At 39.1% G+C, this 15,249-nt stretch overlaps 1 protein-coding gene across 1 annotated transcript in view; it reads left to right on the forward strand.

Annotated features, from left to right (window-relative positions):
- fat4 (FAT atypical cadherin 4) overlaps nucleotides 1-15,249 on the forward strand; it is a 99,003-nt gene that overhangs the window by 43,564 nt on the left and 40,190 nt on the right. Inside the window, exons 2-6 of the mRNA XM_055177466.2 lie at nucleotides 2,403-2,534; nucleotides 8,517-8,778; nucleotides 9,010-9,360; nucleotides 11,816-12,738; nucleotides 14,744-14,915. Of these exons, the coding sequence (XP_055033441.2) occupies nucleotides 2,403-2,534; nucleotides 8,517-8,778; nucleotides 9,010-9,360; nucleotides 11,816-12,738; nucleotides 14,744-14,915 (1,840 nt within the window). The remainder of the gene's footprint in view (nucleotides 1-2,402; nucleotides 2,535-8,516; nucleotides 8,779-9,009; nucleotides 9,361-11,815; nucleotides 12,739-14,743; nucleotides 14,916-15,249) is intronic.

A 15,249-nucleotide genomic window follows, 5' to 3' on the forward strand; every position in this document is an offset into this window, starting at 1 on the left:
TTTGCATTAAATTAATGGAAGTGCTAGCTATCATGAAGTCAAAGATATGAATGCCTTTTGTGGGTTTACACGAAACGCGAAGCGTGCGATCGCATCGGGTTGCCCGCTCTAGATTACTCGCGGGATTTAAATTCGTGTCATGCGAATTGTTCGCTTGAGTTGAATATTTTCAACTTGGGCGAAGACGCGTTTGAGGCGAATAGCGCGTGTTTTCACGGCAAACGCACCGCCCATATCGCGTCTTTCGCGAATATCAGCTTTTAAATTATTGCTCACCACAGTGTTAAAATATGGAAGAGTTAATGCTAGTGTTAAGGTGAAAATGCCAAGAAGATATATTGTTTTTAGTTGAGAATTTTATAGACTATTAAAGCTATAGTATGCATTCGTTGTGCTTTGTATTTATGCATACAGTACATAAAAATAGCCAATATGTAAAATGAAAGACGGAGCTCTAGATAGGTGATGACCATAAAGTCTGTTTTAAGGTCTTGACGCCCTTTACTTTCTATTAGACCTTAAATGTGTCTCTTCGGTTGTTGGTGTTTTAAGCCCTCAACAGAGCCTTCAAGGCAGCGCTGCCTGGAAGGCACTCACCGCCCCGGAACGTTTCAGCCAATCACAGCACTGGCGCTAGATATCGAGCCTTCCGCCAGGTTCTGGCAGTTTGAGCTCACCGTTGGTCAGGTGAGTAGCACAGATATGGTTAGATAGGAATGTGACTGTTTTTGAATTCAGCTCAAAATGTTTAGAACGTTTAAGTGACGTGTTTCTGCGTTTTCACGTGTGCCTGGCACGACTTTCTTTTTCGTGCCAGTTTCACGTATTGGTTACTCAATTTTTTTCCTTTTTTCAAATTGTCGCTTGGGATTGGGGTTAGATTTGTGGTTTTCATCTGGTTAGAGTTGGGTTAGGATGTCATTTTATGTAACAGAAAGTCGTTCCAACCCCACTCCCAAGCAACAATGTTAAGAAAATAGGAAAAACAATTGAGTAACCAATACATGAAAGTCGTGCCACGGACACGTGAAAACGCGGAACACGTCACTTAAACGCTCGAAACATTTCGAGCTGAATTCAAATATAGTCACATTCCTATCTTACCATATCTGCGCTACTTACCTGACCAATGGTGAGCTCGAACTGCCAGAAGCTGGTGGAAGGCTCGATATCTAGCGCCAGTGCTGTGATTGGCTGAAATGCTCGGGGCACGGGGAGTGCCTTCCAGGCAGCACTGTCTTGAAGGCTCCGTTGAGGGCTTAAAACACCAACGAGCTGTCTCTTTCTTGTCTTTCTGATCAGAGATGTTTGTGTTATAAGCAAATGACGCGTCAATGTACATCGCTCCAGCAACGCACATGTCCTGATATAAACGCAAATTTTGTCTTGCTTAAAGTTCAGAAAACTTTTTATTTCACGGTAACGGAATACACCATCATATCGCTCAGCCCTAAATGGTATAATTGACATTTCCATTATACTTCATCTTTGCCTTTATACTGCATGCCACTGTCTCATATCACACCACATTCCTTTTCTAATTTCTAATTAATAATTAAAAAATTTACACTCAAATCAATATTTCATGAAGCTTTATTTGGCAACCCAATTAAGAGAGACAATACACCAACATTATTATCTCACAGTTACCCTATACGGCGTGACTTGGTGTAAATACATTTCTCACTCTTTTTAATTTAATTACATCTTTCCCATGTGCAGAAATCTCGTTCTGGTATTAAATGTCTGTTTGAATGAAAATGAATTGAAATGTTCTGTGGTTCCACAATGGAGTTGATGGTTGAGATGAAGGTGGACTCATTTGAAAGGAAACTCGCGTGAGTTCATAAAGATGCTGATATGCGTGTTATGATCACATTTAGACATTGAAACAAACACAGAATGCAAAGAAAGTCCTGTTATGGTTTAGAGTAAGCTGTTTGTTTACTGGATATTTACTGAGCGCACCGGATCAGATGTACCTTTGGGCAAAATTTCTCCTTGTGGGGTGTTGGCGTTCCAGATACTGTATAACACTATATTTTAAAAACTCATCCTTTGGTGTTTCTAAAACTGGGTTTCCGCTCACAACTATGATTTTAAATGTGGCAGATATTAAACTTCTTCGGATGAAGTGTGAGATTTGGGAGCTGGCTGCTGTGCTAGTGTTTTTTTTGTGAGAATAAAACTGATGGGGGCTCGGATGGAATGTAAATGATGTGAACGACACTAAGACCAAGTTATTTGTCTCTATGGTAGCACTGACATGTAGCCAAAATGAATCCATATGTGGATTTATTGTTAATGACAGTAAAATAAATATCACTACATTATTTATGGGGTTTTCAGTGACTACGGGAGGCCGAATGATGTTGATGTTAATAAATTTCTCTCTTTCTCAGGTTGAGATCACCCTACAGGATGTGAACGACAACCCTCCGGTGTTTCCCACAGACATTCTAGACGTCACCATCCAGGAGAACATCAGCGACGGCTTCAGGATAATGCAGCTAACAGCCACCGACGCGGACGAGGTAAAGATTCCTTCTGGAATACCGGTCGGCCGTGCCAGACGCTTTCCTACATAAACTCTGGCGGACATTTGAGTGAAATAAATGTCTAAAAACAAGTCAAACGTAAGTCATGAGGTCTATACAAATAATCAGCATACCGATGGGGCCGTCTCTGCACATGAAACGTGTCATATATGTTGATTGATCTCGGCTAGCAAAAGTATGGGCGGGTTTGTTTTGGCTCCACCTCTAGACACGTCGACAGCGTCCAAAGCAGACGATGCGCAACGTTTGACGTGTTTCTGAAGCGCTAGATAGATTTTAATCAACCCGAAAGGAAGGGAACGATCTGAAATACTGATGTTCTGTGACAGAATTCAGACTTTAGAAATGAAATTCATTTCCTGTGTAGCTCGTCCTCGGAGTTCACTGTTTTTCTTGCACGCTGAGGTCGGGTCACCTGACGTGTGGAATGGTAAATATGCAGATTCCTCTCGAAGTGAAGCTGTGTTAGCAGTCGCTGTAGTTCATATTACATCACTGGATTTAGTCTAAACTATTAAAGCACTCTGTCTTTGACAGCTCAGACAGGAAGACGACATTAAACCGAGCGCTGAGAGGAATCCAACTCTCCCATGAGCTCAGTTACATCTCTCTACGGCTTTATTTTTCCATTCTCCTGCACTGATCCTCGTGAAACCACAACACTAATTTCAATTACAACATTTAATCCTTTAGGAAACATAAATAAAAGCACACAACATTTTTTTAAATCAGAAAGACCAGTTGTTATTGCTCTTATAAAGCTTCAGAGACTTGCCGAAGCTGACGTGTGTGAGTTCTGTGCCATTACCATCATTAAATACAATTGCAAAAGGTTCGGGTTCATATCGAGATCTCGGACATTTCATTGCAGACTTTGACATCTTGGCATCTCAAGCATGTAGGATGCAAAAGACTTCAGGAAACGTCGCCAATGCATTAGCAAGACGTTGAGATATTAAAGAGATCTTTTGTTTTGAGATTTAGTTGCCGCGTTCTTTTAAAGAACAAACTCCGTCTCGGCATAATAGTCAGGAATTGTGGGATCCACAAGGCATCTGTTTTAGAGTTGGCCACTAACAACATGTCTGAATCCAATCCAGGGTTATTCCTGTAGAGTTTTGTGTGTCCAGATCTTTGGCCACATCCGTACAGGAAGCCCAAAGCTCAGGATCGGCTAGCAGGGCTGGATCAGTCTCGGATGAAGCCGTACGTGTGATAAAGACGATGCTTGCCAAACGCTAGAGCTGATTGAAGACCCAAAATGATCTCTTATGCTCATCCACTCCACATGTGGGACTGTGACATATCCATTAGTCATAGCCTGAGAGAGAGAGAAACATGACTATAATAAAACCAAGGATTTTATAAGTTGCGCTGAACTCACAAAAGCACATTTCCCTGCTGAAAAATAAAGTTTGGTGGGGGGTTGCTGCTTATAGCTGGTATTCCTTGGTTTTGCTGGTCTCCCAGCATGGCCAAACTGTTATTTAGCTGGTCTGTGTCCAAACCCCGCTTTCAAACCAGCAAAACAGAACACACTAACCAGTTTGGCCAGACTGCGAGACCACCCGAGGCTGGTTTCAGTCGAGTTTTTTCAGCCGATGTGTGTTTCTCTTCTACGTTCTTTCATTTCACAGGAAACTCTGTGAACGTTCCCTCTCCATCTTTTCTCCTCCCGTGGCTTGAGTGACTTTCCGTATGTTTTGTTCAGTCTGTGTTTTCATTGGCTGGTGGATGGGCCCCGCCCGCACAGAGCCGTTAAACTCGGGCGCTCTTTAGTGCGAATCACACGAATGCTTAAACTCCGAGAGTCTCCAGCTCTGAGAAGCCCATCACAGCATTAGCTGGCTCCTGGGCGGAAGAGGGGGCGGGCCCAGGTGGCTGATGGGAAATCCAGAGGTCTGCTGTACTGATCAATGACAGAAGATTAATACTCACTCCTTTTTTTCTCTCTCTTTTCCAGCCATGGCTCCAGACAAAAAAAATCAACTAAGGAGCCACTGGTTCATGCGAGGCAAAAAACAGGCACCAAAATACTTTAAGTGCCACATAAGAATGAATTTTTTTATTTTTGTACGTGTACTTTTGATTACCGTCGTCTTTTCTCATGGCCTCTTTTTTAAATTAGTACCAAAAAAAGAAAAAGTCTGACATTTTTCCTTTACACGTGGTTTTTCTGTTTGGGATACGCCTGTAATTTGGCGCACTACCTATGTGAAACCGTCGCACACAGCGTGTTATTTTATTACGTAAACAGAACAAATGATGTGATAGGCTGCTGTAAAAGTAAAAGTACTGTAGAGGTACTATACTGTAAAAGTACTATACTAGTAATTTTCTACTACTATAAAAGTTATAGAATGCAAATTTTACAATAATAACATATAGACCGTTTTATCGGATGCACGTGCCCTGAGCGATACACGTCTGGATCCGAACTTTACTTCCGGTTTCGTTTTTTTTTATCGTCTGACTAGTTGCTAAACTGATCTCTTAAAGAAATATCTCGTCGAAAATAACAAATGTTTTGGTTTCCTAGGTAATCTATGTGTTGTTTTTTTGCTTGTTATATAAATAAACTACGTATAAAGAACGTTTCAGCTATTTATTCTTAGCGGAGTTTACCGGAAGTTACGTGCGGACCACGACAGCCGCTTGTTTATGTTGTTACTGCTGAAACTGTCTATACATTTCCATAGTCGCCAGTGGCAATCTCGGCAAAAGATTTTAAAATGAATTTGTGCTGGGCATAGATTAATCTAGATTAATCTCATACAAAATAAAATATATTTTTTTTGCATAATATGAGTTTGTGCTGTGTGTAAATATTATGTATATTGAAACACACACACATACAAATATATACACATTTAAGAAATGTTTAATTTATATATCATTTTTATATATAATATATAAAATATAAATAAATATATAAATACATATACATATATATATATATATATACATATACATATACATATACATATATATATATATATATATATATATATATATATATATATATACACACACACACACACACACACACACATGTAAATGTTTCTTAAATACATACATGAATGTGTGTGTATTTATATGTACATAATAATTACACAAAGCACAAACTCGTATAGTATGCAAAAATTACTTTTATTTTGTATGAGATTAATCTAGAATAATCTATACCCAGCACCAAAATAATTTTTTACTCACAACTGTGTTAGGCACAGTTTAAAGGCCTGCCAGCACACGCGAGACAAAATCTACTTGGTATTTTGCACAGAAAGAGAAATAGGGGAAAACAAATCGTAAAAAAGATGTAAAGACATCCTTCAAAACAGTACTGTAAAAAAGTTATTGTATATGAATATAGTTTCATGGTACATCTCTGTAAGATGAGTCTGCTAGGAAAGATAAACCAGTTATGAAAGGCTCTACTGAAAAAGTAAATCGTCTTTGATGTTCTGTAGTATCTCTCCTTTACTGCGCCTGATCCATCTGTCTAAACTCATATTGTTTTCGGCTCGAACCGGGACGTCACCATCTGTCACCAGTGTTATTCATGTGCCACGTTAGATTTCTCCTCCTTCAGCTCGCCATGGTATCAGATGTTCAGCGCTTGTGGTACCAGGGGATATATTAGCTGAATTTATAGAGGAACCGTATATCCCCACAGTTCAAAGAATGTGTCCGGCTCTCAGAGGACACTGCCAGACAACTGCTGGAGCTGTCTCTCTCTATGGCTTAGTTCACACTGCAGGTCTTAATGCTAAGTTTGGATTTTTTGCAGAAATCAGATTTTTTTGCACTGTTATGTTAACATTATCATTTAAATGCGACCTAAAGTGACCTGCATGTGTGACGTGACGTCAGACGCAACACACCGTGTTTTGCGGAAATAAACATTGATGCTGCACGTAAAAGTCGGATGTAATGCGACATAGCCGTTCAGACTGAAGTTGCATCAGAAATGTATCTGATTTAGGACCACATACAGTATGAAAGTGGCCTGGGTCTGATTTGAAATAATTGTGCTGTTCAGAAAATCCGATATGGGTCACATTTGGGCAAAAAAGTCAGATTTGGGCCACTTTCGCCTGCAGTGTGAACGTAGACTATGTGAAACTGTCTTTCTCTCATACACGTGATGATCGTAGTAGCGTTTGTGTGTTTCTCCACCGGTGACGACTGTCAGCTGCAGACTGGAATCGGATCTCAGAAACTCAACACCAGTTTGGAAATGAAATACTTAGCACTCTCACTGATTGGTGCAACTGGAATCTGAAGTTCAGATAGTGTTCTGAATGTCTGTATTTATCTCTGAATGGAGTGACTGGAATGCAATGACACATATACTATACCTGGCAAGTGTTCGGACACACTTTGAATTTATGTTTCTTACGATCAAAAATGTTTAGTTTTGAAGGGTGATGCTTAAATGCTTTACATAAGTTTTCTTAAAAACTAGTTGTGTCTGTGGTTTATTTTTTAGTTTTTTTTGTTTGTTTGTTTTAGAAATGATCATTAAGTTTGGATGCGTGTGATGGAAAAGCAGCCAGAAGATTAAAAAGTTAGGAGGATTCATTAAAAATTATAGGAGCACCACAACTTAAACAATCAAACTTGATCTTAACTTATTTGCCACATACTTGACTTGTGCTTGGCCCATTTTTAACAAGCTCTTTTGTTTAAAACGTGCAGATTCATGGGGCCATAAAATAATGTTTTTTTTTTATTATTTATTCAAAATTCAGTTATTCAGTTATATACAAATGTATGTTTACACATCCCAATTTTTCTTCTGGATTCTGTATTTTCACTTTTCATTTTCTTTAATAGTTAATTACATTTTCTTATCAAACAGCATGTTATTAAACTGAATTTATAAAATGTAATAATTTATCTTTCTAAAATAATCACATAAAAACAAAACATTTTAATCTTTATTAAAGTCAAAGTGCTGCAAAACAAAACTTTGTTTAAATTAAAATTGTACAAATCTTTTGAGTGTAATTAAATTAATTTAATTATTATTTTATTATTTTAAAAGTAAATTTTACTATACGATAGTAATATATTCTGTCAACTTCATTACGTTCAATGGATTTTTTTTCATGGGTTGTCAGTGTGTATTTGACGATTGCATTTCTCAATGAAACCATACAATCTGCGTGAACCTGAACTACTACTCTGAATATGAACTAAAAACAGCACAAAACTGAGTCATCCGTGAGACGTTCGCTAATTTTTCCAGTGTATGCAAACATTTCGTAAAGAAATTAAAACAGGTCGTACCAAATATTTTTTGAGGTTGTGCCAATTCAGGAGCATATCCAACCAAAATGGTTGCAGTTTCGAGCCCTGTATGTCTTATGTAATTTGCTACAATAATACAACATAAATCCAAAATGTGCATATATATGAATTAGGGATGGGACGATTACCGGTTTCACGATTGACCATGATAAAACGTCCTGACGGTAAGTATTATCATTTAAAATTTATTATCATTCAACCGTGTTTGAATTACCATGATTTTGAAAACTCGCAGTAAATCCTGTCCAGCCAGAATAATTTTGATGCATGCAAAAAGTTTTTGCACAAGAAGGCATTTAAGGGATAATGTATTGTATTCATTTACGGTAAACTTATTAGACAGATTTTTTTTTACCACAAAAATAATTTCAGGGATATGAAATATTAAATTATGATTTTCAAAAATAAAACTTGTTCAAATATTTTCAGTGTATGTATCACTTCTTTTTGAAAATTTCCATCGCATTTTAACAAAGCCATGATAATATTGATAATCGTGATAACTTTGGTCACTATAATCATTATGAAATTTTCATACCGTCCCATATCCCTAATATGAGTAAATGTTAACTTTAAAGCAAGAGAAGGTAATTTCTATGAGTTTGAGAGAGCCACATCTGAAACTTTGTGGTTTGTGTCCAGGGTCCGAATGCTTTGGTGACCTACGCCATCATCAGTGGAGCGGATGACAGCTTCCGAATCGATCCCGAATCCGGTGACCTGATTGCCACAAAGCGTCTGGACAGAGAGCGCCGCTCAAAATATTCTCTACTGGTGCGGGCAGATGACGGGCAGCAGTCGTCTGACATGCGGGTCAACATCACCGTCAGTGATGTCAACGATCACATGCCGAAGTTTTCCCGCTCTGTGTACTCCTTCGATGTCCCAGAGGACATGGCTCCTGGTACGACCCCTCTGCTTAAAATGAAGTCAAACATCAAGTCAGAAGTCTGCAGATAATTTGTTTAGTATTAAAGAGAATAAACATTAAGTCATTGAGTCTTAATAACACTTCATTTCCGGGCTTTGAAAGCAGTTTGCCTCAAAACAAACCTTAAAAGTTAACTACAGTTTGAAACCATTGTTACCACACACTGCAATTAATGATGTGAATATTCATTATTTTTTGATTCAGGCTCTATCGTGGCAGCCATTCTGGCCAGTGACTCCGACTCTGGGCTGAACGGTGAGGTCACATACTCAGTAGAGGAGGATGACGAAGACAGCACCTTCCTCCTAAACCCTGTTACCGGGGTGTTTAACATCACCCGTCCTCTGGACTACGAGTCTCAGCGGTTCTACATCCTGACGGTCCAGGCTCATGACGGCGGAGGGCTCTTCAGCTTCGTCCGAGTCTACTTTAATATTCTGGATGTCAACGACAATCCGCCTGCCTTCAACAGCTCCATGTACAGCACCTCCATTCTGGAGAGTTTGAACCCAGGAACGGCCGTCCTTACCGTGAGCGCCAGAGATGCAGATGATGGTATGAGGCATCATCCATTCATTATTTTTCTTTATACATTTACGGTTATGAATTTGGCAGGCACAGTGCATTCCAGCTATAATCTTTGTTCCGTGAGATCAAACCCCTATGACCTTTGCTTTGCTAGCTCAATGCTAAATCAGTTGAACTACAGGAACATACACTGAACACTGGCACCATCTCATCAGACATCTTATCACAAAACGATATGATACTGTTTCTCTCAGCCAGCAATATTATTTTTAAAAGAAATCCGTGATACGATTATGATTAATTTCATGCATATATCAATAAATTTTTTCGTATTTAGATAGCGTCTGGCAGCAGTCACAAAGTTTTCTATGTCTGTCATTTCGCTGCTACCAATGCTTTGCTGATATATGGCTTTCTGACGCACAAGCTGTCAGTATTGAAAATGCACGCTTTGGCAAAAATGCATAGATGGACATTATGTGAACATAATACATGTGCCATCAGTCTCTATTTTCAGATCAAAGATGTCAGTCGCATTTGACCTTAAAATCCAAAGACACAGTGACATGTGTCATGACAGTGGCTATGTTTACATGCACAAAATTTTGTCAATCCGATTGCAGGTTACGTCAGTTTACATCGTTTACATGTACCCTAAACATTGCAATCTGATTAAAATGTTCGTTTACATTCTATATAATCTGATCCAAATGTGTGCGCAAGCAAACAGCCAGGGTTGCCAGATTTGAGAATCAAAACCAGCCCAGTGGACATTCAATATATGCCAAAAAGCATCCCAATGACACTTCACAGCCCAAATACCCATAACTAACAAATTAAAACGTTTCATCTTTAACCTGCAGTAAAAAAAACAACTTCTGGAAACAGTTTAAAAGATGCCCAAATCTGAACCAGCCAAAAAGCAGAGGACTTGGCAACGCCAGACTCACTCGTCAAGTTCGTGCTTTATCTCTGGATAAATGTACCAAGTCAAAATTTAGTTGAAGAAAGTTCTTCTTAAGAAGTTTTCAGATATATTCAGTAAAAACACTATTTTCGAATTTTAATGATGATTTTCATTATATTCTCATTTCTGTAACAGTGACTTTTTTATGTAAACTGACATCTATTCAAGACGATGAATAAATACATTTGGGCTATCTGTGGTCATAAAAAATCTGGAATTATAAAAGCCTTTTAAAATGATGATTACCAGGCCTGGAAAATGTCTAAAATGTCATAGAAATCTCCATGATCTAATGTAGTTTTGTTCCAAAGTATTTAAAAAATTGGAAATTTGTTTTCTGTGAGTAAAATCTATGTACCAGTAAAGGTCTGGAACGGTAATAAACATTAAAAAACTTAAGGTATGAAATTTATAAAGACCTTTAAGGAAATATTTAGGCTCTTAAAAAATATACTTTTTGTTTCTTTATTTTGAAGTTAGGACATGTCCTCAGGGCTTAGGTTCAGTATAGCTTGTTTCTGAGTCGCTGGGTTAATCTCATGTCTAATGTGGTTATGGTGACCTAAATTCCTGCATGTGGCCTTTCTTTCCTCCGCTGTGCAAGCTCGTCCCTGTATGTGCCTGCAGATAACCCGCAATGCATTTCTATCGATATGAGACCAAGACATCATTGTTAGCATATCCTGCCCCCTGACCTCTAACCCCTGTGGCAGAGAACAGAGTTTTAGTTCTGAAGCCGTTTGAGATGTTTTGTAAACAGAGCGAGTGTGGGAAGGTGCCACAGCGTTCCACATGAGTAGCAGTGCGACCGGCGGTGTGGACGCTCAATTAGACCTCATTTACTGTGTGCTGAGATTTCCTATCACACGCTCACTGTACCATTATAGCTGATTCAGCACGACAGGAAAAGAAAGATTTCATGCCAAGCTAATGACCCAAATACACTCTTTATGTACAATATACACTTCTTCTCTATGTGCTGGATGTCCAGTTTGTATTTCTTCAGGATGGGGGCAGTCACAGTGTGTGCTAATATACTCAATTGACTCTATGATCAATGTCACGTCTGTTTCACAACTGTGCGATCCCATCCTATGTTAATATTCTTAACATGGTGAGATAAGATGTTCAAAACAAGGAGCTTGTGTTAATTTAAGGACATCCATGGCACTTCAAGTCATGAACACACACCCGGAACAGTTGTCAGTTATCATTGTAGGTCCCAGGAACAATTGGGGGAAAGGCGCCTTGCTCAAGGGCACCCAAGTCGTTTCCTGTGGTCTTGGGAATCAAACTGGCGACCTTCGGGTTATAAGCCCGACTTTCTAACAACTATTCCATGACCGCCCCCAGCAGGTCACTCAGCCTTGTCAAGTGTCCATAACCTTTTAAAAATAAATCAAAACCAACTTATCCAGCTTGGTGTCTAGTCTTAGCCTTAGTCTTAGGTTGGCTGTGTTTGCTATGTATCAGAAGTATAACCATTTGTTATTTAAATATTTTTGTGTTTTTCAGGGCTGAATGCAGAGTTACATTATGCTATTGTGTCAGGCGACCCACAATCCCAGTTTTCCATAACTAACACAGGCGTCCTGCAGACTACAAAGGTTTTGGATAGAGAGACGCAGTCTTTCTACAACTTGGTTATCACTGTCAACGACTTGGCTCCGCCTCCCATAACCCGCTTCACCAGTACCGCACAAGTGTCAATCATACTCCTAGATGTCAACGACTGCCCACCAACCTTCATCTCTCAAAAAATGGCATATGTTCAGGAGAATACCCCCGTGGATACTGTAGTGTTTACTGCCCAGGCTATGGATGCAGACAGCGGGCCAAACAGTTATGTGGAATATTCCCTTAAAGGGATGTTTGGAAACAAGTTTAGCATTGGGAACATCAATGGGGAGGTGGTGTTGGTGGGAGAATTAGACCGCGAGGAGATGTCAAATTATACACTTACAGTCATGGCCACGGATAAGGGAGAACCGCCTCTTTCCTCCACCATGGAGGTCACAATGATTGTGTTGGATGTGAATGATAACACGCCCAGCTTCTCCCAAAACATCTATGACATAGAGCTCGAGGAGAACACTCTCACTGGAACCGACGTGCTCCAGGTTTTTGCCAGCGACGCGGACGAGGGAACCAATGGTCAGATTCGGTTTTCCATCGTCACTGGGAATGTGAATTCAGATTTCCGGATCGACTCTGTAACAGGAGTTATTTCGGTGGCGAAACTCCTTGATCGGGAAACACAGCCATCGTATTCTCTGGTCGTTCAGGCTGCAGACCGCGGCAGCAGCCCCCGGACGGATCGATCTACGGTTAACGTAGTGCTTTTGGACGTAAACGATTGTGTGCCAACGTTTGAGCTGTCACCCTACTCCGTCACTGTTCAGGAAAACTTAGGGAACCTGCCCAGGAACATCTTACAGGCAAGTACACAAAACAGGTCAAACATTTGGACACACCTGTTCATTTTTTATTATTTACTATTTTCTTTTTTTTAAGTTATTTTTTTGCCATTTAGCCTTTATTTGATAGTGTGTAACGAGAGGACAGGAAAGTACAGGGAGGAGAGCTGCCCACTACACCATCGGCCCCGACATTATTTACTATATTCACATATTATGTTATCATATTAAAATGATAATCAAATAGCTAAAATGAAGTTCTCATACTTCTAGAAATAGCATGCACATAAAGAATCGATTCAGGGAATTGACATTGTTTTGTTAAATTGAAGATAATTGAAGATCATTTTGCCGCTTAGAGACGGTTTCAGAGGACGCAAGTGCATTGTCGCGGATACGCCTCTGGGTGGAACTGGTCTCTGTTTGTTTAATGGTCTGACTAGTGGCTAAACTAAACTCTAAAACTTGTATACATTATATAGTAGGGGTGCGCGGGGCAAAAACTAACGCGGGGCTAGTTGTAACATGTACCATTTACATTTCTGCACAAGGTTGAGCGTTTTGTTTTTCCGGTATTTTTTTCACGCTGACAAAAGACAATCTCTCGCAAATTATTGGAAATGTATAATGTTTTTCCAAAGAGTTATGATGAACAATTGTTTTGGTGGCATGTAAATACATTTTTTCGGTTTCTAAGTTGGGTGTGTAAGATACTAAATCCAATGCTATTTCATATTAATCAGTGTCTTGTTGACTAAAACATAGCATCGTTTTGAAATATGTCTGCAGCTCTTAAAAATATTTTGACCCAGCGGGGTTAATTGTAACGCTGTGTTACAACTAACCTCCCAGCACTTACGTTACGCTAACGTTAGCGTAATTCTCAGCAAGTGTTACAGCTAACCCCCTGCCTGTTACAATAACCCCACCTATGGGGTAAGATGTAACGTTTGCACTTCTGTCACGTTTAGTGTAATTGTGCAAGAATGGTAAGTACTAGAAACAAACTTCAAATGTTCATTTGTAGCAGAGATGTGTGTTTTGCTTGTGTAAAAATATAATTAATCAAACTCAAATCTTTTTTGAATGATTGAGCCAAAACCAAGCGTTAGGTTGTGCCTCGCTCTTCCCTACACATTTTACACAGTAACGTTATCTCAGTATAGTTTTTGATATGCTTTAGCTATTATTTGAACTAAGGTAATCTACTTGTTTATTTAGCTTGTTATCAGAAATAAACTACTCTAAAAAGGACTTTGTTGTTAAAGGAACAGTATGTAAGAAATTTATATCAATTAATCATAAAATGGCCCTGATATGTCACTAGACATTAAGAAATCATGTTCATTTCAAATACTTATATCACTCACAACAGTGTCATTTAAAAAGTGGAGTTGCAGCCCTCAACTGATGTTTATGTTGTCATTTTGTGTATTGGCCACCAGTTGTGTGATTGCAGTACCAGTTTTAGCCACACGTTTTGTGATTGCAATACCAGTTTTGGCCACAATCCTACATACTGTTCCTTTAATGATTCTTTGCGTATTTTACCAGAAGTTACGTTTGTTTCACGAAAGCCGTTTGTTTATGTTTTTACTGCTGAAACCGTCTATAGTGCTGGTGCGATTTGATGCCTTTTGAGTATCAAGTCATCACTTTAAAGTCTAATATTAAATGTGTTTTCAATTTGTGACACCACAGAAAAATGTGTTATTAACCACCCAGCCAAATTTTAATGAATAAAATAAGTTTGAAACCACACCCACTCGCTGGAAAGCTGCCGTCTCAACTTTCAAATACCGCTACAACCTGAAAGGATCCTCGATATTGTGTTAGGGGCGTGGCCATACTCTGTTTTAGCCCCGCCCAAATACTCCTGAACACATAATTCTCAATATTTCTTTTTTATTGTTCTACATGTTGCCTAGCCATCTTAAAAATATTGTTTGTAAAACATTGCTAAAGTGTTAAATGTTGCATGTTTAAAGAATTGTTTGTTTTTTAAGAGGTTTATGTTGTTTGGCAGGTTGTTGCCCGTGATGATGACTTGGGTACTAACGGTCAGATCAGCTACACTCTGAGTGGTGATAGTGATGCGGCATTCAGCCTCACGTCCAGCGGTCAACTGAGTCTGATCCAAACACTGGACCGTGAGACACAGGACAAATACACGCTCATAATCACAGCTCATGACTCAGGTAAGAACAGCTGGATCACGCCTCCAGATACAGCCGATGAATGTTTTCATTATATTAGTGACCAGTGTTGGGGAAAGTTACTTTTTAAAAGTAATGCATTACAATATTAAGTTACTCCCCAGAAAAGTAACTAATTGCGTTACTTAATTACTTTTCATGGAAAGTAATATTTTTTTGTTACTTTTAAGTTACTTTTGCGTTACTTTTTCTTACCTGGCTTAGGCTTGATCTCTTTCAGGCCTTGCAGATGTTTTATATGACTGAGAAGTTCTGCATTCAGAAGTTGCATATTTTCATCGAAAAAAATGTCAAGCTCTGGCCTGCCATCTCTGTT

The sequence above is a fragment of the Misgurnus anguillicaudatus genome, chromosome 16, assembly GCF_027580225.2.
Source record: "Misgurnus anguillicaudatus chromosome 16, ASM2758022v2, whole genome shotgun sequence".
Lineage (NCBI taxonomy): Eukaryota > Metazoa > Chordata > Actinopteri > Cypriniformes > Cobitidae > Misgurnus > Misgurnus anguillicaudatus.